The sequence below is a fragment of the Falco rusticolus genome, chromosome 13 (genome assembly GCF_015220075.1).
Source record: "Falco rusticolus isolate bFalRus1 chromosome 13, bFalRus1.pri, whole genome shotgun sequence".
In the NCBI taxonomy this organism is placed as follows: domain Eukaryota; kingdom Metazoa; phylum Chordata; class Aves; order Falconiformes; family Falconidae; genus Falco; species Falco rusticolus.
Genome location: NC_051199.1, coordinates 597,780 through 619,987, shown reverse-complemented (window position 1 = coordinate 619,987; position 22,208 = coordinate 597,780). Strand labels below are relative to the sequence as shown.

The 22,208-nt window shown below is 62.1% G+C and overlaps 4 protein-coding genes across 5 annotated transcripts; 1 reads left to right on the top strand and 3 right to left on the bottom strand.

Annotated features, from left to right (window-relative positions):
* Positions 1–1,122: 1,122 nt before the first annotated feature.
* On the bottom strand, positions 1,123–6,181 carry COLGALT1 (collagen beta(1-O)galactosyltransferase 1). The gene is made up of 7 exons (XM_037406274.1): positions 5,881–6,181; positions 5,499–5,609; positions 5,172–5,289; positions 4,965–5,099; positions 3,917–4,121; positions 1,563–1,682; positions 1,123–1,457 (listed from the first exon to the last, which is right to left on the bottom strand). The coding sequence occupies exons 1-7, from the start codon at positions 6,138–6,140 to the stop codon at positions 1,138–1,140; spliced, it is 1,269 nt and encodes a 422-aa protein (XP_037262171.1). The 5' UTR covers positions 6,141–6,181; the 3' UTR covers positions 1,123–1,137.
* A 611-nt stretch (positions 6,182–6,792) lies between these two features.
* PGLS (6-phosphogluconolactonase) lies at positions 6,793–9,426 on the bottom strand. The gene is made up of 5 exons (XM_037406280.1): positions 8,470–9,426; positions 8,279–8,386; positions 8,031–8,132; positions 7,324–7,464; positions 6,793–7,169 (listed from the first exon to the last, which is right to left on the bottom strand). The coding sequence occupies exons 1-5, from the start codon at positions 8,728–8,730 to the stop codon at positions 7,035–7,037; spliced, it is 747 nt and encodes a 248-aa protein (XP_037262177.1). The 5' UTR covers positions 8,731–9,426; the 3' UTR covers positions 6,793–7,034.
* A 98-nt stretch (positions 9,427–9,524) lies between these two features.
* Positions 9,525–17,993, bottom strand: SLC27A1 (solute carrier family 27 member 1). 2 transcript variants are annotated; one of them, XM_037406273.1, is made up of 12 exons: positions 17,787–17,993; positions 16,124–16,518; positions 15,292–15,453; positions 14,474–14,543; positions 14,304–14,356; positions 14,088–14,197; positions 12,250–12,459; positions 11,879–12,005; positions 11,523–11,660; positions 11,021–11,185; positions 10,735–10,881; positions 9,525–9,985 (listed from the first exon to the last, which is right to left on the bottom strand). In XM_037406273.1, the coding sequence occupies exons 1-12, from the start codon at positions 17,951–17,953 to the stop codon at positions 9,828–9,830; spliced, it is 1,902 nt and encodes a 633-aa protein (XP_037262170.1). In that variant the 5' UTR covers positions 17,954–17,993; the 3' UTR covers positions 9,525–9,827. The 2 variants fall into 2 exon arrangements, with proteins under 2 accessions (XP_037262170.1, XP_037262169.1); XM_037406272.1 differs by having other exon boundaries at positions 14,304–14,395; positions 17,787–17,990.
* Positions 17,994–18,740: 747 nt separating this feature from the next.
* On the top strand, positions 18,741–21,867 carry NXNL1 (nucleoredoxin like 1). The gene is made up of 3 exons (XM_037406281.1): positions 18,741–19,095; positions 19,801–20,125; positions 21,247–21,867. The coding sequence occupies exons 2-3, from the start codon at positions 19,803–19,805 to the stop codon at positions 21,533–21,535; spliced, it is 612 nt and encodes a 203-aa protein (XP_037262178.1). The 5' UTR covers positions 18,741–19,095; positions 19,801–19,802; the 3' UTR covers positions 21,536–21,867.
* Positions 21,868–22,208: the final 341 nt, after the last annotated feature.

Below are 22,208 nucleotides of genomic sequence, written 5' to 3'. Positions count from 1 at the left end.
GGAAAAAAACCCCAGAATGCAGAAGAGGGGAGAAACACATCAAAAATCAGGAAGATGGGGGGAAAAAAATACCCCAAAATCCAGGACAGAGGTAAGAAACACACCAAAAATCAAGACGGGGTGGGGAAAAAACCCAAAATCCAGAAGATAAGAGGAAAAAAGCCCCCAAATCAGGAAGGGATGGGGAAAAAAAAAACCCCAAAATGCAGAAGAAAGGAGAAACACATCAAAAAAGATGGAGGGAAAAAACCCCACAAAATCCAGAAGAGAGGGGGGGGAAATACAGCAAAAATCAAGAAGGGATGGGGGAAAAAAAACCCAAACCAAAATGCAGAAGAGAGGGGAAACCACACCAAAGATCGAGACGACGACGGGGGCAGGGGGGGAGAAAAACCAAAATCCAGAAGAGAGGGGAAAACCAGAGCAAAAATCAAGAAGGGATGGGGAAAAAAACCCAACAAAATCCACAAGGTAAGAGGAAAAAAACCCTAAAATCGAGAAGGGATGGGGAAAAAAGCCCCAAATCCACAAGATAAGAGGAAAAAAGCCCTAAAATCGAGAAGGGATGGGGAAAAAAACCCAAAATGCAGAAGAGAGGGGAAACACAGCAAAGATCAAGAAAATGGGGAACATCCCCCTGCCCCAAATCCAGAAAAGGTGAAGAACACAGGAAAAATCAAGAAGACGGGAAAAAAACCCCAAAATCCAGAAGAGAGAGTGAAAACACAGCAAAAATCAAGAAGGGATTGGGGGAAAAAACCAAAATCCAGAAGGTAAGAGGAAAAAAGCCCAAAAAATCAAGAAGGGATGGAGGAAAAGAAAAAAACCAAAATGCAGAATAGGGGAGAAGCACATCAAAAATCAAGAAGATGGGAGGAAAAAAAACCCAAAATCCAGAAGAGAGGGGGGAAACACACAAAAAAATTAGGAAGGAATGGGGAAAAAAACTCAAAATCCAGAAGGTAAGAGGAAAAAAGCCCCAAAAATCCGAGGGGGGTGTGTGTGTGTGTGTGCGCGCAAAATCCAGAAAATAACCCCAAAAAATCAAGGGGAGAGGGGGAAAACCCCCGAAGAAATCGAGGAGAGAGAAGGGGGGACCCTAAAATCCACACGAGAGTGGAAAATGACCCCAAAAAGTCAAGATGGGGGAAAAAAAAAATATCTAAAAATAAAGAAAAAAGGGGAAAACCCCCAAAAAAATTCAAGGAGAGGGGAACCCAGCATCCAGAGGAACGCGGGGAAATTGCCCTGAAATCCTGGAAAATGGGGAAAAACACCCCAAAAATCCCAAAGTGGGGAGCAAATCCCCCCAGTGCCAATGCTGGGGGGGGTGGGGAGTGGACCGCCCAGGACCCCCCACCACCACCACCCCCGACTCACCTCGTCGAAGCCCATCTTGTCGGGGACCTTGGGGGGCACCCAGACGTGGGGCGACGGCTCTGCCGGGGGGTGCTTCACTGTGGGGGGGCAAGGGGGGGACACCCGGCTGCTGGAGGGGGGGGTCCCACCAGCCCCCAGCCCCGCTCACCCCGTGGGGAGCTCCCCCCCCCCATCAGGCTCACCCATGATCTCCAGCTGGACGTGCAGGAAGCTCTCGGCCTCATCCTGCAGGGTGCTGTGCGAGCGCAGCGGCACCGGCAGGAACCCGTACACCTCCCGGTTGCAGACGAACATCTGGACCTCTGGAAAGGGGGGGGGGGGAGGGGCAGCCCGGGCTGAGCCAGCCTGAACTTGAACTTGAACCCCCCTGAGCTGGAACCTGGAGCTCAGCCTGGAGCTCAGCGCCCACAAAGTCGAAATGAAGCCGGGTCGCAGCTGAAGTTAATGACGGGCTGATGGGACCCCGGCCCGGACCTGGACTTGAACCCGACCTGAACCTGAACGTTAAACCAGGATGAACTTGAACTTGACTCCAGGCTGGAGCTCAGCGCCCGCGAAGTTGAAATCAAGCCGGGTCACAGCTCACGTTAACGATGGGCTGACGGGAGCCCAGCCCAGACCTGGAGTTGAACTTGAACCCGACCTGAAATTGAACTTTAAACCAGCCGGAACTTGAACTTGAATCCAGCCTGGAGCTCAGCCTGGAGCTCAGCGCCCATAAAGTCGAAATTAAGCTGGGCCGAAGCTACAATTAATGATGGGCTGATGGGAACCCAGCCTGACCTTGAATTTGAAGCCACCCTGAACCTGAACTTGAACTTGAAATCAGCCTGAACTTGAATCCAGCCTGGAGCTCAGCGCCCATAAAGTCAAGATGAAGCTGGATTGCAGCTAAAATTAATGACGGGCTGATGGGACCCCAGCCTGGACCTGGACTTGAACCCGACCTGAACCTGAACCTGAACGTTAAACCAGCCTGAACCTGAATCCAGCCTGGAGCTCAGCACCAATAAAGTTGAAATTAAACCAGGTCACAGCCAAATTAATGACGGGCTGATGGGAACATCAGCCTGAACTTGAACCTGAACCCAGCCTGGACCTGAACTTGAACTTTAAATCAGGCTGAGCTGGAAGCTGGAGCTCAGCGCCCATAAAGTCGAAACGAAGCTGGATTGCAGCTAAAGTTAATGACGGGCTGATGGGACCCCAGCCTGGACCTGAACTTGAACCCGACCTGAACCTGAACTTTAAACCAGGATGAACTTGAACTTGACTCCAGGCTGGAGCTCAGCACCAATAAAGTTGAAATTAAACTGGGTCGCAGCTAAAATTAATGATGGGCTGATGGGAACCCCAGTCTGAACTTGAAGCCACCCTGAACCTGAACCTGAACTTGAACTTTAAATCAGGCTGAGCTGGAACCTGGAGCCCACCCTGGAGCTCAGCATAAGCTGAAATCAAGCCGGGTCACAGCTACAATTAATGATGGGCTGATGGGAACCCAGCCCGACCTTGAACCTGAACTTGAAGCCACCCTGGAGCCCAGCCTGGAGCTCAGCGCCCATGAAGCTAAAATTAAACCAGACTGCAGCTAAAATGAACGCTGGGCTGATGGGAACCCAGCCTGGACCTGGACTTGAACCTGAACTTGAAATCAGGCTGAACTTGACTCCAGGCTGGAGCTCAGCGCCCACGAAGTTGAAATCAAGCCGGGTCACAGCTCACGTTAACGATGGGCTGACGGGAACCCAGCCCGGACCTGGAGTTGAACTTGAACCCGACCTGAGGTTCAACTTGAAGCCACCCTGGAGCCCAGCGCCCACGAACGCCCGGCTGAGCCCGAACCCGACCTTGGGGCCAGGCTGGAGACAAGCGGGGCTGGGGCTGGCGCCGGGAGGGACCTGACCTTGACCTTGAGCCACCCCCGAGCTGAGCGGCCACCAGTCGAAGTGAAGCCAGATGGGACCGAATGCCGGGCTGAGCCCAACGCCAAGGGCAGGGCAACGCCAAGGTCATGGCAGGACAAGGTCAAGGTCATGGCAGGGCAAACCCAAGGTCAAGATTAAGGCAGGGCAAACCCAAGGTTACAGCAGGGCAACATCAAGGTCAAGGTCTGGGCAGGCCAATGCCAAGGTCAAGACAGGGTAAACCCAAGGTCAAGACCAGCCCAAAGTCACGGTCAAGGCAGGTCAACACCAAAGTCAACGCCAACCCAAGGCCAAGGTCAACGCCAACCCAAGGCCAAGGTCAATGCCAACCCAAGGCCAAGGTCAACGCCAACCCAAGGCCAAGGTTGAGGCAGGACCAAGCCAAGGTCAAAACCAACCCAAGGCCAAGGTCACTACCACCCCATGGCCAAGGTCAATGCCAACCCAAGGCCAAGGTCAATGCCAACTCACGGCCAAGGTTGACGCAGGACCAAGCCAAGATCAAAACCAACCCAAGGCCAAGGTCAATACCAACCCATGGCCAAGGTGAAAGCAGGCCAAAGCCAAGGTCAAGCCGAGCCAATGCCCCTTCCTCCCCGGCTCCTCACCTGCCTGGCGGCAGGAGAAGGCAAAGACGATGATGTCGTCGAAGGGCCAGGTGTAGTCGGGGTGCGGTGGGTAGAAGGCGAGCGCCCGCGAGGCCGCCCTGCGCAGGTCCAGCAGGAAGGTGGAGTGCACCATGGGCACCGCGAAGCACCCGCGCCGCTCCCGCCGCCGGATGGGCAGGTACGCTGGCGTGCGCCGGTAGTAACCCTGCGGGGGAACCAGCTGCCCGGGCGCCTGGCCACAGCGCCCGCGGAACCCAGCACCCAGGGATCCCGGAGGATCCAGAGCACGGGGCACCCAGGGGACACAGCACCCAGGGCACCCAGCACCCAGGGCACCCAGAGGATGTGGTACCCAGGGATCCTGGAGGATCCAGAGCACGGGGCACCCAGGGGACACAGCACCCAGGGGACCCTGCACCCAGGGCACCCAGAGGATGTGGTACCCAGGGATCCCGGAGGATCCAGAGCAGGGGGCACCCAGGGGACCCTGCACCCAGGGGACCCAGAGAATGTGGTACCCAGGGATCCCGGAGGATCCAGAGCAGGGGGCACCCAGGGGACCCTGCACCCAGGGGACCCAGAGCACATGGCACTCAGGGGTCCCAGAGCACGGGGCACCCAAGGAACCCAGCACCCAGAGGGCCCAGAGCTCATGGCACCCAAGGAACCCAGCACCCAGGGGTCCCAGAGCATGTGGCACCCAGGGGACCCAGCACCCAGGGGTCCCAGAGCACGTGGCACCCAGGGGACCCAGCACCCAGGGGTCCCAGAGCACGTGGCACCCAGGGGACCCAGCACCCAGGGGTCCCAGAGCACGTGGCACCCAGGGGACCCAGCACCCAGGGGTCCCAGAGCACGTGGTACCCAGGGGACCCGGAGGACATGATGCCCAGAGGATGCGGCACCCAGAGGACACAGCACCCAGGGGACCTGGAGCATGTGGCACCCAGGGGTCCTGGCACCCAGGGATCCAGAGTACGTGGCACCCTGGGGACCCAGAGCATGCGGCCCCCCGGGTCTCCGGCCCCCAGCCCCCCCCAGCTCTCACCTGCGGCGTCATCCCGCACCAGAAGTTGGAGTAGGCGGCGCGCGAGTCCAGCATGGGCGCCACCAGCGTCTTGTTCTCCGCCATCAGCAGCCCCAGCGTGTCGGGGTTGATCAGCACGTTGTCAGCGTCCAGGAACTGCCCGGCGGCACCGTCAGGGGGGTGAGCGCCCGCCCCTCCCCCCCAGCACCCCCCCGGGACCCCCCTTACCAGCAGGTAATCGGCCCAGATGGCGCGGGCGGCCTCCAGCGCCGCCTGCCGCAGCCGCATGACGTGCTCGTAGCGGGAGGGGGACCAGTGCTTGGGGCCTTCCTCGTCGGGGTACGACCTGGGGGGAGGCTGCTCTCCTGCCCCACAGCTGCCCCACAGCTGCCCCACAGCTGCCCCACAGCGCCCACCCACCCGCCCACCCATGCTGGGGGGGAGCCCCGGAGAGCAGGCACCCACAGGGAGCCCCCCAACCTGGGCACCCCCAGCTCCCAGGGACCCCCCAAACCGGTGCCCCGCCCCCCCCAGTGCCCCCAGCCCCCCACTCACCGCGGCTCCTCCGCCGGCCGCCACTCCACGCGGTGGTACAGCCCCTGCACGCGCAGCAGCCACTCCCGCAGCAGCGCCGTCGTGTTGTCCTCACTGTGGTCCACGGCCACCCTGCGCCACGTGGGGGGGCATGTCCCTGGGTGTCCCCCCCCCCCGGCTCCCTGCCCCTCCCCCACCCGCCTCCCCGGGGTCCCCGTGTGCCACCCCAGCTGCCTGCCCCCCCGCACCCGGGCGTCCCCCCCCTCGTGTCCCTGTTCCTCACATCATATCCGTCCCACCCCTTGTCACCCCCACCCATGTGTCCCTGCCCCCCATGCCCCCTCCCCTTGTCCCCCCATGTCCCTGCCCCCCCATGCACCCCCCGTGCCCCTCCCCCCCGTACCAGAGCGCCGTCCGCTCCTTCGGGTGCCGCAGCCGCTCCAGCGCCCCCAGCGTGGTGGGCAGCGCGTGGGCCGCGTTCCGCGCCAGCAGCGCCACGACCACGCGCGGCGGCTGCAGCGGCGACTCGGGGCTCCAGCGCTCCTCGGGGAAGTACCCGGCGGCCGGCACCGGGCCCAGGCCCCGCCACGGGCCCCGCCACGGGCCCGGCCCCGCCGCCAGCAGCAGCAGCAGCAGCAGCGGCCACGGCCGCGCCGCCGCCATCCTGGGCCGCCGCCCTGGGCACGCCCCCCGCTCTGGCCACGCCCCTGCCCCGGACCGCTCCCCCGCCCTGGGCACGCCCCCCGCCCTGGGCACGCCCCCCGCTCGGGCCACGTCTCCTGTCCCGGGCCGCTCCCCCGCCCTGGGCACGCCCCCCGCTCTGGCCACGTCCCCCGCCTCGGGCCCGCCCCCGCCCCGGGGCCCGCCCCCCGCTCTGGCCATTCCCCTGCCGTGGGCCACTCCCCCGCCGTAGGCACGACCCCGCTCTGGCCTCGCCCCCCGCTCTGGCCACTCCCCTGCCCTGGGCCACTTCCCCGCCTGGCCACGCCCCCGTCCTGGGCCACTCCCCTGCCCCGGGGCACGCCCCGTCCGGGTTCACTCCCCCACCCTGGCCACGCCCCCGCCCAGGGCACGCCCCCGCCCCGGGGGGCTGTACCGCTGCCGGCGCAGGCACGTGAAAAACCGGCCGGGAAGGAGCCGCGGCCGCCCAGCTGCAGGAGAGAGCCCGGCGCGGTTCAAGGCGGGAGGCACACGGACAAACCCAACGGAGGACGGAGGGGAACCAGCGTCACCTGCACCGGGCGGGTGCCCGGCCGTCCCCGCGCCCACTCCCAGCTCCCTCAGCTACAGGTGGAGAAAGAACCAGGCGAAGAGCTGAAATCTGCCCATTTGATACCGCGTCACGGCCACCGAAGCAAGCTGCGGTTCCACCCGCTGAACCGAAGGAATTACTATGTGGAACTCCGTGCTGGGCAAAGCCCGTTTGCTCCAGAAAAAAAAGAGGGAATGGATAAAAAAAAAGTGCATTTCGCACTGCAGCAGAGCGCTACGCTGGAATGGAGTGTTCTCTGCCTGGAATGGTGCGGTGCCGCGGGATGCCCTGGCTGGCAGCCAGCTCTAGCCAGGATGTTTGTTGAGGGGTATGGTCAGCTCCTTGGCCGCCGCCTCGTCCAGGAACCAGCACAGCTGGCCGGAGCCAGGCCGGACACGTGCCGCGGGAAGGGGGTTTTCCTCATCACCTTCCAAAATGCGCTGTTGGGAGAGAGGGAGTGCGTCTCAGCCACGCGGCCGGCAGCGGGGACCTTGCACCGGACACGCTTTGGCGCTGACTGAAACCCCTTAGCTGCTCGCCCCCCCTGCAGCGCCCCACATTTTTGTTAAAAAAATGAGCATTTTGGGTCCCGACCTTTACAACAGCAGCTTTGCCTTCCCCCGTGGCCACAAAGACCACCATCCGTGCAGCGTTCAGCACGGGCAGGGTCAGTGTGACTCGTTCCGGCGGTGGCTTCGGCGAGTCAGTGATAGCAGCCACGATTTTCTCATCCTCCTGTTGGAGTGAAACAAAGGCAAAAAGAGAAGTAAAATAGAAAAAACTGAATCAGGGGAGCGACCCTGACCCCAACCGGGGCACAGGGCTCCCGCACCACCCTGCAAGCAGAGCGCTTCTCTCTCGTTGCCTGCCAAACTTCCCAAATTGGGAAAAATGGGGAAAGGAGGAAGCAGGGGATATGGCAATGCCAACACCAGCCACTGCTTTTTATCTCCCTGCAACCGCCTTGTTCTTCCTCTCTGTTCGTTAAACCACGACTGCCCCAGACCGGGAGCGGCTGCCAGATGTGACTCCAGAGTTACTGATGGAAACACCGTGGTAACGGCAAGGGTGCCGGGGTTGTGGCATCCCCAGGGGTCAGAGTATCCTGGGGTCAGGGTATCCTGCAGTCAGGGCACCCCCCGGAGTCATGGCACCTCCTGACCCACGGCACCCTCTGGGTCAGAGCATCCCGGGGTCCAGGCAGCCCCAGCCTCCCCCGGGTCATGGCATCCCTCTGGGTTGTGGCACCCCCTGATCCACAGTACCCCCGGGGTCAGGGCACCCCCCCGGCGCGGGCTCACCTGGAGCAGGGGGTGGTCGGGGAAGAGTGAGCAGGTGTGTCCGTCCGGGCCCACTCCCAGCACCAGCAGGTCGAAGACTGGCACGGCTTGGCCGGGGAACGCCTGCGGGAGGAGAGGGGGCTGGGCCGGGGCCAGGCCGGGCCGGGAGGAGCGGGGCCGGATCGGGGGGAGCGGGTCGGGGGGAGGGGCGAGCGGGGCCGGGCCGTTCTGGGCGCCACCCCGCGGGCCGCAGCTCCCGCGGCCGGTACCTGGTGCAGCTGCTCGGCGTAGGCGGCGGCGGCGGCGGCGGGGCGCAGCCCGGGGCGCGGGGCCAGCATCCGCGGCGGGGGCGTGGGCAGGCGCGGCAGCAGCTGGGCCTGCGGGGGCGGCCGGTGAGGAGGGCCCAGGCGGGGGGGAGGGGGGGCCCAGGCGGGGGGAGGGGGGCCCCGGCCCCGCTCACCTCGTAGGCGCCGCCGGTGCTGTCGGGGTGCCCGGGCGGCACCAGCCGCTCGTCGCAGAGCGCCAGCAGCCAGGGGGCGGCGGGGGGGGCGGCGGCCAGCGCGGCGGGCAGCTCCCGGGCCAGGAGCTCCACCAGGCTGCCCCCGGACAGCCCCAGCGCGAAGCGCTCGGCCGCGTCCGCCGCCCGCTGGGCCACCAGTCCCGCTAGCGCCGGGCCCAGCTCCCGCGGCGACGGGAACACCCGCGGCGCCTGTCCCGCCATGGCCGCACCGCCGGCGCCGCGCCGGAAGTGACGCGTGTCCTGCGCGCCGCGCCGTCGCCTAGCAACGCGCGGCCCAGGCTTCCCCACCGCGGCCTAGGCCTCCCCGCTGCCTGGCAATGTGCGGCCCAGGCTTCCCCACTGCCAGTCAACGTGCGGCCTAGGCCTCCCCGCCACGCCTGAGGCTTCTCCACCACAGCCTTGGCCTCCCCACTGCCTGGCAATGCGCAGCCCAGGCCTCCCCACCAAGGCCTAGGCCTCCCTGCTGCAGCCCAGGCCTTCCCGCTTCCTGGCAATGCGTAGCCTAGGCCTCCCCGCTGTGGCCCAGGCCTCCCTACTGTGGCTCAGGCCTCCCCACTGCAGCTCAGGCTTCTTCACCGCGGCCTAGGCCTCCCTGCCGCGGCTCGGGCCTCCCCCCTGCCTGGCAATGTACAGCCTAGGCCTCCCCACTGTGGCTCAGGCCATCCTGCCGCAGCCTAGGCCTCCTCACCATCAGGCACTGTACAGCCTAGGCCTCCCTACTGCGGCTCAGGCTTCTCCACCGCGGCCTAGGCCTCCCCACTGCCTGGCAATGTGCAGCCTAGGCCTCCCCACTGCCAGGCAATGTATGGCCTAGGCCTCCCTGCTGCGGCTCGGGCCTCCCCACTGCCTGGCAATGCGCAGCCCAGGCCTCCCCACCATGGCCTAGACCTCCCCACTGCCAGGCAATGCACAGCTCAGGCCTCCTGCCACCCGGCCATGCGCTTCCTATGCCTCCCTGCCATGGCCCGGGCCTCCCCAGGGCCACCACAGCACCGGCAGTCACTTGGTGTTTTAATGTCCTCACAGCCCTAAGAGCACGGTCGCGGCTGGATAGAACGCGACCTACGGTTACAAAAAACTCATCTAAGGGGGGGGTTAAGGCTGGAAGAGGGAGTGGGGAGAAGCCCTCACGGGGCACCGGTAGCCCGGTAAATAAATATGGCCCTGGTGCCCCCTGTCCCGAGCCGGTGGCAGTTACAAAAATACTCTCTAGAGGTGTAAGGGCGGGTTAAGGGGCATCAATGTGCTCGGGAGGGGGTCCTCGGGGTCGCCAGCGTGGGCCCCGCAGCCAGGCCAGGTCACAAAGCCACTTTCCCAGAGGAAATCCGCTGGTGAAGGTGCTCGTCCAACGGGACGTATCTCCCCAGCTTCAGATCCAAGAAATAGAGGCGGTCGGAGGTCTGCTGCGGGTCGAAGCCTTCCCGCTGCAGGCGCGTTTTCTGGATCTTAAAGGTACCTGGGGACGGAGAAACGGAGAAATCAAAGCGGGAAGCCTGCCCACGTGCGGCTTTGCCAGCCATTCCCAATGGGAAAGGACCCAGGAAAGGGCTGGGAAAGGGGACACCGAGCGCGGCAGCCTGGCGGGGGCACAGGGGAGACCTGTGGGGCCCACAGGCCGGGGCTTTCACCTTGGGACCTGCTTTTATACATATATGTACATATTTTATTTCATATGTGCTTTTATATGCACTTTTTTACCTTTAGATGTATTTTTATATACTTCTTTTTATCTTTGAATATACTTTAATATGTTTTTTTACCTCTATACCTATTTTTGTATTATTTTACCTTTGAATATATTTTTGTATATTTTCTTTACCTCTGTACGTATTTTTATACTTTTTTTTACCTTTGTATATATATTTATGTGGGGTTTTTTACCTGTGTATGTATTTTTTTTACCTTTCTACGTTTCTTTTTTTTACCTCTGTGTATATTTTTATGTGTCTTTTTACCTCTGTGTATATTTTTATGTATTTTTTTACCTCTGTATGTGTTTTTATATATATAAATATATTTGTTTAAAGCGCCTTTTTTTCTTTCTCCAAGGGCCCAGAAGTAGCTGGTTCCTTGTTTAGGACCCAACGACGAGCACCATTTTTGCCAGCCGCGTTCCTGCACCTGCTGCACCGCCATTCCACCCTGGAGCAGGCGGCCAGGATCCGCTGGGATCCGAACATTCCTGGAGCAGCCGGTCCCCGATACCTGTGGTGTCAACCTGGGGCAGGAGCCGGAGAAAGACGGGCCGGGCGTAGGAAGGCAACACCTTCTGCAGCTCCTGGTACAGCATGTTGGGGTTCACTTTAGCCTTGGGATCTGCGATCGCCGCCATCCCGGCTTTGCCCTCCACCCCTGAAACGCCAGAGCAGAGTGTGGGTGGCAGCGGAACGCGCCCAGCCGATGCGAAGCGCCAATGTGCCGAGGAAAACCTGGTTTGACGCCCGAAGCTCCGAGCCCCACTCCCCCCGAGCGCTCCCACGTGCCGCCGCACCTGGCACTTCCACCCCGTACACCGCCACGTCCGTCTGGTTCAGGATGTGACTCAACGTTCCTTCCACCTCTGTGGTGGAGACGTTCTCCCCTCGCCAGCGGAAGGTGTCCCCGCTGCGGTCTCTGAAGTACATGTAGCCCAGCTCATCCATCACCAGCACGTCTCCTGCGAGGGGGGAAGAGGAGACACCAAATAAAAAGTCACCTCAGGACCCGAGTTTGTCAGCGCTCAGCACCGCTGCACTGCCCCCACGTGCTGTTCCCCTCCCCCCAGGGGGGTATTTGGTGGCTCCGCACTGCCCTGCCCCGCGCCTCCGCATCGTGGAAGGAACGGGAGCTGGGACAAACGCCTCTCCAAAAAGTTCATTTCTTAAGTGATCCCGTGCAGCCCAACAGCTGCTCAACAGCTCAAAGCACTAACACCTCTGCTCCTCTCCAAGGAAAAAACCCCACACTGGGGTCTCTCGAGACCCCCTGCGCGGGGGGCAGCCCGCGGGCCGTACCGGACAGGTACGCCTGGTCCCCTTTCCGCAGGACGTTGTAAGCGATCTTCTTGTTGGTGGCGCTCTCGCTGACGTAGCCATCGAAGCGGCGCAGGGGATCCTGCTGATTGATCTGACCGACCAGTAATCCCGGCTCTCCTGTGGGAAATGAGCAAGGCGACGACGCCGCGTCACAACGAGCTCAACGCTGTGCCCACCAAAAGACGTTCGGTCGCCAAACTGACGTGTCATCGGATGAAAGAACCAGCAGGGAAAACCTGTCCGCAACACCAGAACCCCCCAAAACCAGCCACAGCTGTCACGGACAAGGGGTTTCTGAACAAAAAGCTGCGATTATTTAGGGGGCTGAGGCTCACCGGGGCGACAGGGGATGCAGAGCCCATTGGCATCCCGGATCAGCTCCATTGTGTCCTCATTCACCTTCACCAAACGGATGGGATAAACGTTGGGCAAAATCCGACTGTTGAAGCCACAGGCACCGACCTTCCAGAAGAGGGAAAAAAAAAAAAAAAAAACCAAAAAAACCCACAGAACGATTTGGGTCTTGCATCATTGCCCTCTGGAAATCCCAGTCTTCCCTCCCTTTCCATTCAACAGGAAAAATTCAGCCAAACCAAAACATTTCCACGGGTTTTTGGTGCGTTCCCACCTCCATCACCGGCCAGGAAGGCAGCAGAAGCACCCTCCTTCCCGTGCGGCCCCCCCAGGGGCGGCAGGGTCCCCCCACCTTTCCATCCAGGTTGGCGATGCTGCAGTTACACTCGGTGGCACCGTAGAATTCCCCGATCTGCTTAATTCGGAAGCGCTTTGTGAACTCCTCCCAGATGGTGGGTCTCAGGCCGTTGCCCACCGCCAGCCGCACACAGTGCTGGGTTTCTGACTCTCGGACCGGCTGGTTCAGGAGGTACCTGCAGATTTCCCCGATATACTGAATAATCTGAAGCAGTAAACACAAAAACACAGCTCAGGCTTCGGGCGGCGTTTACTGCGCCCTGGAGAAAGCTGACAGCGAGGCCACCGGTGTCGGTGTGCCCCATGGAATCGGACGCGCCGGGTGCTTTGATAAACCGCGAGCAGCCACGAGTTCAGGTCACAGAAGGGGCAGAGGGGAAGCGGTTCCTGCCCTTGGGAACCCGCACGGGAGGGATCCTGCAGTGGGAAAACACGTGAACGATGCCCTCGTGCTGAAAGATCCCCAGAAAGATGAGGGGAACCAACTGCAAAGCACGGTTCGGGGGGGAGATCCAGTTACCAGCTGTAGTACCGCTGGCGGGGGAAGGGCTGGATGAATACAGGGAGAGAAATCTGCTTAAATTAGAAGGTAACGCTGACGGGGGGGGGGGGGGGGGGGGGGGGGGTTGGGTGTTTGTTTACTGGTTACGAGCTGCCCAGAGAATTCCTGCGCAGGGATTCCTAACACGGACACGAGCTGGCAGAGCCCTCCTGCTACAGCGACGGGCGCAAATGCATGTTTTAAAGGCCACAAGTTTTTAAATCTCCACAACTCCCAAATCAGGGCGGGAGGCGACGTTGGGTGTTGGACTCAGAGAGGCCTCTGACAGCGTTTCGCACAGGATTCTCCCGGAGAATGGCTGGGCCCAACGCGCCGCGGCCAGAGCTGAACCCTGCTGGTGGGTGGGCACCGGGGCAGCCCCCTTCCCTGCCCATACCCACAATCCGCTCAAGGGGATCGAGTGCTCCCTTTGTCGGAGTGTGGACCTGCCCCAAGGTGGATGGGCCCAGAGGTTCAACTGGGCTCCGTGCTGGGTCCTGCACCTGGGTCACAGCCACCCCCCGAGGTGGGGGAGCTGCCTGGGGGGCTACCTGACGGCCAGCAGCCTGCCCAGGTGGCCCAGAGGGCCAGCAGCAGCCTGGCTTGTGTCAGACACAGTGTGGCCAGCAGGACCAGGGTGGCCATCGTCCCCCCTGTGCTCGGCGCTGGGGCAGCCACACCTCAGATCCCACGTTCAGCGTTGGGCCTCTTACTCCAGGAGGGATGTGGAGGGGCTGGAGCGTGTCCAGAGGTGGGCAGCGGGGCTGGGGAAGGGGCTGGGGGGGTCCCACCTGGAGAAAAAGTGGGGAGGGGGAAGATCCTCGCTCCCTGCGGCTGCCTGAGGGGGGGCAGCAGCAAGGTGGGGGTCGGGCTTTTCCCCCACACGATGGGATATGGCCTCAAGTCGCACCCGGGGAGGGGGGCTTAGGTCGGATTTTCAGGAAAATTCCTCCACCTGGAGGGATGTCTGGCACCGAACGGGCTGCCCGGGGAAGCTGTGGCGGCACCGGCCGGGGAGGGATTTAGAGGACGTGCAGCCACGGCACTGAGGGACGCGGTGGCCTCGGCAGCGCCAGGTGAACACTTGGACTCGATAACCCCAGAGGTCTTCCGTGACCTCAACAACTCTGTGATTCTCAGACGGATCAAAGACCTTTTCCAAAACCCTGTGCACCCAACGCCGCAGCGCTGCCACCTCGATACGCGATGAGGGGCAGGGAATTATCGGGACACGAGTAACAAAAGCAGCGAAGCGGGCGCTGAGCACTGCAGGCAGACCGCGGAGCCCTCACCGTGCATCTGTATTTGGCGCAGTCATCCCAGAAGCGGCTGGCCGAGAACTTCTTCCTGATCACCACCGTCAGGCCATGGATCAAACACTGCCCCACTCCCATGATGTTACCTGGAAAACAAGGATCACGCGGCTGCTCCGGCTCCGTCACCGGCCAGGACGCGCGGCAGGGGCAGGAGGCGGCCGGCGCCTCGTCGCCACGGGGCAGGACGCTCACCCGCCGAGTGGTAGAGGGGGAGGCAGTTGTAGAGAACGTCCTCGGGGCACATCCTGTAGGCGTAGTAACCGAAGGCAGCGATACGGTAATACCTGCGGGGATGCAGCGCACTGAGCGGGCGCCACGGGCGTGAAACGCGCCAGGAGGGAAGCGCCCGCTGCACTTCTCACCTGCTGTGCACCACTATGGCGGCTTTGGGCATCCCGGTGGTTCCCGATGTGTAGATGTAGAAGAGCCGATCTGGAACAGAACGAGGCGTCGGGCAGCTGCCTGGGAACCCCCGCGGGGTTTCTTTTGCCTCCCAGGCTCCGTCCGCAGCGGAGGGTGACGCAAAGGGGGAGCTGCAGCCAGGGGGAGAACCCGGAGGGCGGCTGCAGGACCGCGCGCGGATGGCTCTGCATGATCGGTCCCGGCGCTGGCTCAGCTCTCCCGGCCGGGCGTTGCGCCAAACCAACCAAGAAGAAAAGTCTCAACCGGTGGCTGACGGCAGGGCAGAGGCATCCAACTCCCAGATCAAAAAACAGAACCCAAAGGGAGGGAAAACTCCTCCACGGCACCGTTCCCCCCACCGCAGACGGAGCCCCCCACCTTGGGCGCTCTTAGCTGTCCCAGAGCAGGACAGACAGAGGCAGTCGGAATCCTCCTGGCCTCCCCCCGCACCCCAACCCACCGACCCTCGTCCTCGCCATGGGCGAGGAAAGGTTCCAGTGGCAGCCGAGCGCGGCAGAAGCAGCAGATCGATGCACCGAGTGACGCCGGTGAAGCGCAGAGTGAGTCCTGGCCGGCCACATCCTGGCAGCCGCTCGCCCTGCGCAGAAGGGCTCTCACACTGGGATGATTTTTTTTTTTCCCCTCCCTTTTTTCTTCTACTTTGAGCCCAAACTGGGCTGATTTAATCCCTCCGCCTCGCTTCGTTTTCTCATGTGGCTGTCCCCCAGCCCTGCTCTCCCACAGCGCGCCGAGAAATAAAACCTGCTGATAAATTTACCATCTAAACCTTTGTCCAGAATCTGCGTCGGGGGCGATTTCGACGCGCTGCTCAGCAGCGGATCGAGGTGTCTGGTCTCTGCGGGAACGACGCCCGGGTTGTAGTCACCGGAGCAGAATTTTGCCATGTTCTTGCCCAGCATCCCATTCACCTCGGCTATTGCTGCACGACAAAATCACTTTTGCCACCAACAGAACAGAATGCTCCGGGAATAATCCCCAAAACCGCGGAAGGGCCCGAAGAACCAGCGATTCTTTTAAAACACTTTTGTGATGTCTGCGCAGGTACTGGCTGTGCCAGTGCGCTCGGGCTGAGCCCTCCGCAAAAACACATCACGAAACTGCCTCCCCCCCGACCATGCCGTCTGGAACGGGTTTGAGGAGACGACTCAGAATCGCAAACCCACCGGATCGAACGATCACCGGCGCAACAACTCATTAAAGAGAAGCGGGGAGGTATTTAAAGGCAGCACTCGCTGACAAACCCACCCCGCAGCAGAAAGCGCGGTGGCAAGGGCAGCAGCGCAGCAAAAAAGAACGCGCTCGGTGGAGCCCTGAGGCCGCTCCGTTGCGTCCCACGCAGCGCGAACGGGCAGGCCAGCTCAGCTTGGGCACCACGAAATCAGCAAGACACCGGCAGATGAAATTGAGCTCTGGCCACGGCGCCTCCACGGGCCTCAGGCACCAGGAGGGGGGAGATTTACCGTCTTCCCTGGCTCTCGACGCAGCTTTTGGGGTCTGGTTTTGATCACCCCTCTGGGTCGAGCTTTTGCGAGCTCTGCCTCGCTCAGGAGCGAGCGAAGAGCTCAAGTGGCGCCCGGCTGCGGGCTCACCTGGAGTCAGCTCCCCCCCGAAGATCACGGCCTTGGCGCCCGACGTCGTCACGCAATAAAGCAGAGAATCGGCGCGCAGGTTGAAGTTGATGAGAGCCGCCTCGACGCCGATTTTTGCCATCCCCAGCCAAAGCCCGACGAACTCGGGGCGGCTCTCCATGAAGATGGCAATGACGTCTCCCGGCTGGTAGCCCTGCTGGTGGAAGTAGTTGGCCACGGCGTTGGAATACTCGTCCAGCCTCCGGAAGGTCCACTGCTCACCGGTGGCTTCGTAAATCAGGGCCACTTTGTCAGGGTGGCGGCGGACGACGGCCTGGAACATCTTGGGGACGGTGCTTTTGGCTTTTTGATGCCGTCGCAGCTTGTACTTGACGCGTAACAGCACGGAGAGGCCGCTGCGGCAAAGAAAAAGAGTGTCAGTGGCGGAATCCGGGGGTCCCACGTCCACCAGCGAGGAGGGACATGGGTGGGGCGGCCGCGGCATTGCCTTGAACCCGGGGCCAGCCGGTGCCGTGATGCACCGCGGGCGTCACAACATCGCATGGCACGCGGCGCTGCGCTGGGACCCTCCACGTGCCACAACCCGGGGACCCACCTCCACCCCGATACTGATTCCATGAGCCCACAGAGAAGATTCCAATGAGTAAATTACGTCTTTTAGGGAAAAAAATAATAATAATAAAAAAAGATTTGGCAACGCAAGCGCTGCTTTTGCCCACAAAGGCAGCGACTATCCCCCATGGGATGCGTCTGTTCGGTGTCTTTGTGTCATTTCACACCAACAGCCTGGCCGCAGCCCCGGAGCCACAGATTTTAATAATTAATACTAATAACGATAATTACTCTTGGATGGCAAGCTCTGGAAAGCCAGCGGTGCCTTCGCAAGAAGGGAGTCGCTCTGTGGATGCTGCAAAAAGCAACCGAGAAACGAACGAACCGGGGCTGCTCGAACGAGGCTTTTGGGTGGGTTTTTTTTTTGGCCTCCCGTAATTTACATAATTGTTTTATTTACAGAATTATTTTATCTACAGAATTGTTTGAAGTCTCCGGGGCAGCAGCGCTGAGCGGAGCCACCACCCGGTTACACCCGTTGAGTTGCCACCGTTCCCGCTGTCCCGGGGCAGCGACTTCCGGGGGTGCGGACCCCCTTCCCCCCCCCCCCCCCCCGGAGAACGCAGATACAAAAATAAACGTTTCAAAACCAAACGTGTCGCTTCGAACCGGGGGCTGGGGGCCGTTTCCCCACCCCCTACCCCGCATTAAAACACGGAATCGTGCGCGAGGAGGGTTGGGAAGAGCCCCCGGATCCCGGGAATGCCGTCTCGTGGCAGCGCCGGAGCCCCCGCAGAGCGGGGGGAGGGGAAGGGGGGGGGAGGGGAAGGGGGGGGCGGCCCGGGCGCTGCTGGCAGCTGTCCCCGGCTCGCCGTGCCAGGGCGGAACAGAGCGGCTTTGTGGGGGCTCCGGGCAACCCCCAGCCCCCCCACACACACACCCCCTCCCCCCCAACCCTCCCTCCGCCCCCATCCCCTCCCCCCCACCTTCCTCCTCCCCCCCTACCCCCTCCCCCTCACTCCCCCCACTCCCCCCCCTCCCTCTCCTCCCCCCCCGCTCCCACACCCTGCCCCCCTCCCCTCCCCTCCGCCCCCTCTCCCCCCCCGCTTACAAGATGTCCCGCGGCGCCGTCCGGCACAGCAGCCGCAGCAGCCGCCAGCCGCCGGAGCCCAGGCAGAGCCCTAGCGCGGCCGCCAGGCTCCATGGCCAGGGCGCGCCCAGCAGCCGCAGCAGCCCCAGCGAGCCCAGCGCGGCGGCGCAGAGCCCCACCGGCCGCATGCTGCGGCGGGAGCGCCGGGCCGGGCCGCGCCGAGCCGAGCCGGGCCGCGCCGAGCCGCTCCTGCCCCGCCCCGCCGGGGGGCGGCCCGCCGGCAAACACAGAGCTGCTATTGGCCGAGCCGCGGCTCCCCGGCCTCGGATTGGGCGGCGTGGGGGAACGCCCACCGGGCGTCAGCGCGGCGCTGCGGAGGGGCGGGGCCGGAGGGACGGGGGCGGGGCCGGAGGGACGGGGGCGGGGCCGGAGGGACGGGGGCGGGGCCGGAGGGACGGGGGCGGGGCCGGAGGGACGGGGCGGGGCCGGAGGGACGGGGGGCGGGGCTGGGGGTGCCGCAGCGCTGCGGGGCCGGGCGGGGGGGGCGGGTTCCCACGGCCCGGGCACGTACAGCCGGGACCCCACGGTCCCGGGACCCGCACACCGGGATCCGCACACCCGGGACCTGCACACCGGGACCCCACGGCCCCGGGACCCGCACACCGGGCACCCGCACACCCGGGACCTGCACACCGGGATCCCACGCACCGGGATCCTCACACCCGGGACCCGCACACCGGGATCTGAACACCGGGATCCCACGGTCTCGGGACCGGCACACCGGGGACCCGCACAGCCGGGATCCGCACATTGGGACCCACACACCGGGACCCCACGGCCCCGGGACCCGCACACCCGGGATCCCACGCACCGGGGACCCGCACCCCCGGGACCCGCACCCCCGGACCCCACGGTCTAGGGATCTCCGCACAGCCGGGATCCGCACACCGGGACCCCACAGCCCCGGGATCCGCACACTGGGACCCCACGGTCCCGGGATCGGCACATCGGGACCCGCACACCGGGACCCCACGGTGCTGGGATCGGCACACCCGGGACCCGCACACCGGGAATCCGCACACCGGGATCTGCACACCGGGATCCGCGCACCGGGACCCCACGGCCCCGGGATCCGCACACCCGGGCCCACACGGCCCCAGCCCGGCCCGACACCCCCCGTTCCCACCGCCCGGGCCCGGCACCCCCGTTCTCACGGCCCCGGCGCGGCCCCGCCCTCCCGCTTAAGCCGCTTACCGGCTGCTCCGGGAATCCGCGCTCAGTCCTACCGGAGGGCTGGGGAGTGCGCTCCGGGGCCGGGGAGGGGGCTCCGGTGGGTTCCAGGGCTGGGGAGGGGGCTCCGGTGGATTCCAGGGCTGGGGAGGGGGCTCCAGTGGGCTCCGGGGCTGGGGAGGGGGCTCCAGGGGCTGGGGAGGGGGCTCCGGGTGGCTCCGGGGCTGGGGAGGGGGCTCCAGGGGGCTGGAGAAGGGGCTCCGGGGCTGGGGAGGGGGCTCTGGGTGGCTCCGAGGCTGGGGAGGGGGCTCCGGGGCTGGGGAGGGGGCTCTGGGTGGCTCCGAGGCTGGGGAGGGGGCTCCGGGGCTGGGGAGGGGTCTCTGGGTGGCTCCAGGGGGCTGGGCAGGGGGCTCTGGGTGGTTCCGGGGCTGGGGAGGGGTCTCCGAGGCTGGGGAGGGGGCTCCGGGGCTGGGGAGGGGGCTCTGGGTGGCTCCGAGGCTGGGGAGGGGGCTCCGGGGCTGGGGAGGGGTCTCTGGGTGGCTCCAGGGGGCTGGGCAGGGGGCTCTGGGTGGTTCCGGGGCTGGGGAGGGGTCTCCGAGGCTGGGGAGGGGGCTCCGGGGCTGGGGAGGGGGCTCTGGGTGGCTCCGAGGCTGGGGAGGGGGCTCCGGGGCTGGGGAGGGGGCTCTGGGTGGCTCCAGGGGGCTGGGCAGGGGGCTCTGGGTGGTTCCGGGGCTGGGGAGGGGTCTCCATGGGTCTCCGCACCCCTTCCCCCCCCCCCGCACCCTGACCCCTGGGCCTCCCCCAGCCATGGCCGCCCTCTTCGCCGGGCGGGTGCTGCTGACCGACCGGCAGCGGGAGCGGTTGGATTCGGAGCGGGAGCTGAGCCGGGCGCTGGACAACCGGGTGCTGCTGCTCTACTTCGGCCGGGCGCGCTGCCCGCGCTGCCGCCGCTTCGTCCCGCTGCTCCGCCGGTTCTTCGTGCGCTTGACAGACCCACGGCACGTGGTGCGCGCCGCGCAGCTGGCGCTGCTCTACGTCTCGTGCGATGGGAGCGAGGAAGAGCAGGGAGCCTTCCTCCGCACCCTGCCGCGCCGCTGCCTGGCACTGCCCTTCGCGGACGCCTTCAAACGGTATGCGGCGACGTGGCGGCCGAGGCCGACGGCCCCAAAATATTTTCCGACTCGTTTTTTCCAAACGTTTTGCCTCGTGTTCGGTCCCTGCCGGCGCCGTCAGCATCATCAGTTGACGGAAAAATCCGGAAAACTCTCGGGCTGCGCCCGTCTGCAAAGCAAAGATACTGCCCCGTCCCTCCATCCCGCTGTTTCACTGATATGTATATATATATCCCATTTGTATATCCTGAGATAGATAGATACATATATCCCTATTTATATATCCTGATACACATATATGTATCCCTATTTATGTATCCTGAGATATATATACATCCCTATTTATATATCCTGATATAGAGATATATATAACCCTATTTACATATCCTGATATATACATCTCCCTATTTATATATCCTGATAAAGATACATATATCCCTATTTATATACCCTGATATAGAGATATATATATCCCTATTTATATATCCTGATATATATCTATATCCTGATATATATCTATATATCCCCATTTTTATATCCTGATATATACATATATATCCTATTTATATATCCTGAGATATATATCCCTATTTATATATCCTGAGATATATATCTATATCTATATCTCTCCCTATTTATATATCCTGATACCCATTTATCTATTCTGATGGATATTTATATATGCCCCTCTTATACCGCGCTATTTATAGCCCCTAAAGACTCTGCCGGCCCCGCAGGCAGGACAGGGTGCGAACACTGGACGCAGCCAGGCGGATTGGAACTGCTGACGCATTTACTGTAACCTCATTAGCGACAGAACGAGCCGCAATTAATTGCAAGAATTATTCCCGGCTCTTTCACAGGGCCAGCCGGCGGGCGGTCACATTTGAAGCAGCTGGCGGCTGTTCGACCCCCGCTGTCCCGCATCGCCCGTCACCCGCGATCTGGCGCCCGCATCCCTGTTTACTGGCCCTGCAGAGATCCGCACGCTAATTAATTTGGGCAAATGAGCAAATTTTGTAGGGTGAACAGCATGGAGGACGATGCGCGTCCTGCCGGGTGGTGAGGATGAGGAGCACCGAGGACGATGCACGGCGAACCCTTCCCCATTTGAGGTTTGGTTTTTTTCCCCCTTGCAGGGAGCTGGAGCTGCGCTTCGCGGTGGCCGAGGTGCCCACCGTGGTGGTGCTGAAGCCCTCTGGGGAGGTGATCACCGCCAACGCCGTGGAGGAGATCCAGCGCGCCGGTCCCGCTTGCTTCCAAAACTGGCAGGAGGCTGCTGAGCTGGTGGATCGCAATTTTCTCTTGGCAGAGGATTTTGACAACTGGAGCAGGAGAAGCATCACCGATCCCATCCGCCGCCTCAAGTACAAGGTGGACGAGAAGGAGGAGGAGGAGGAGGAGGAGGAAGGCGAAGAGTTGTCTTAGCTCCGGGCTGAAGTGGCCGGGAACATCCCTTGGGCCACCATCCCTGCCTGGGATCTCCAGAACCTTAGAAGTCCACCAAACCCACGTTAATTTTCCAAAAAGTGAATTGTTTTAGGGCAAAATGTGCTCTGTTCCCACTACTGCGAAAACGACAAACTGGGCAAACTGGAATTCTGTTCCCTTTCAGTCACCTTGGGCCATTTATTTACCAGCAAAACCAGAAAAAAAGCAGCCGCTGGAGACCAGCACTCAGCGAACCACTGGCTAACCAGCTGATAAAATTGATAGTAAAAAACTGCATTAATTTTTTTATTTTTTTTTAAATTTTGGTGAAAAAAAAAAAAAGCAAAACCAACCTGCTGTGCAGGCACAGAGAAACACCCGCAGGAAGAGAAGCCCTACGTCTCCCACCTCGTGCTGCCATTCCACCACCGTAAATCCACATCCCGGAGAAATCGACGCAAAGTGGGGGGCACTGGGGGCAGGGTCCCCACACGCTGCAGCCGCCCCAGTGACGCCGGTGACCTCCCCGAGTGCCAGCCAGCTCTTTTATTTGCTTGTTTTCTTTTTATCTGCTTGTTTTCTTTTTATCTGCTTGTTTTCTTTTTGTCTGTTTTTTTATCGCTTTTTTCTTTTTGTTGCTTTATTCTTTTTGCCTGCTTTTTTCTTTCTG

Coding starts and splice junctions, on each gene's coding strand:
- SLC27A1 (XM_037406272.1), bottom strand. CDS start 17,953: ATGCGGCCGGTGGGGCTCTGCGCCGCCGCGCTGGGCTCGCTGGGGCTG. Junction 15,454..16,123: donor CGGGGGGGAGCTGACTCCAG/GTGAGCCCGCAG, acceptor TTTGTCGTGCAG/CAATAGCCGAGGTGAATGGG. Junction 11,661..11,878: donor CTGCATCCCCTGTCGCCCCG/GTGAGCCTCAGC, acceptor CATTTCCCACAG/GAGAGCCGGGATTACTGGTC.
- PGLS (XM_037406280.1), bottom strand. CDS start 8,730: ATGGCGGGACAGGCGCCGCGGGTGTTCCCGTCGCCGCGGGAGCTGGGC. Junction 8,387..8,469: donor GCACCGGCGGCGCCTACGAG/GTGAGCGGGGCC, acceptor CCGCCCCCGCAG/GCCCAGCTGCTGCCGCGCCT. Junction 7,465..8,030: donor CCGACCACCCCCTGCTCCAG/GTGAGCCCGCGC, acceptor TCACTCCAACAG/GAGGATGAGAAAATCGTGGC.
- NXNL1 (XM_037406281.1), top strand. CDS start 19,803: ATGGCCGCCCTCTTCGCCGGGCGGGTGCTGCTGACCGACCGGCAGCGG. Junction 20,126..21,246: donor TTCGCGGACGCCTTCAAACG/GTATGCGGCGAC, acceptor TCCCCCTTGCAG/GGAGCTGGAGCTGCGCTTCG.
- COLGALT1 (XM_037406274.1), bottom strand. CDS start 6,140: ATGGCGGCGGCGCGGCCGTGGCCGCTGCTGCTGCTGCTGCTGCTGGCG. Junction 5,290..5,498: donor CGGCCGGCGGAGGAGCCGCG/GTGAGTGGGGGG, acceptor GCCTCCCCCCAG/GTCGTACCCCGACGAGGAAG. Junction 1,683..3,916: donor CTTCTCCTGCCGCCAGGCAG/GTGAGGAGCCGG, acceptor CCCCCTTTCCAG/AGGTCCAGATGTTCGTCTGC.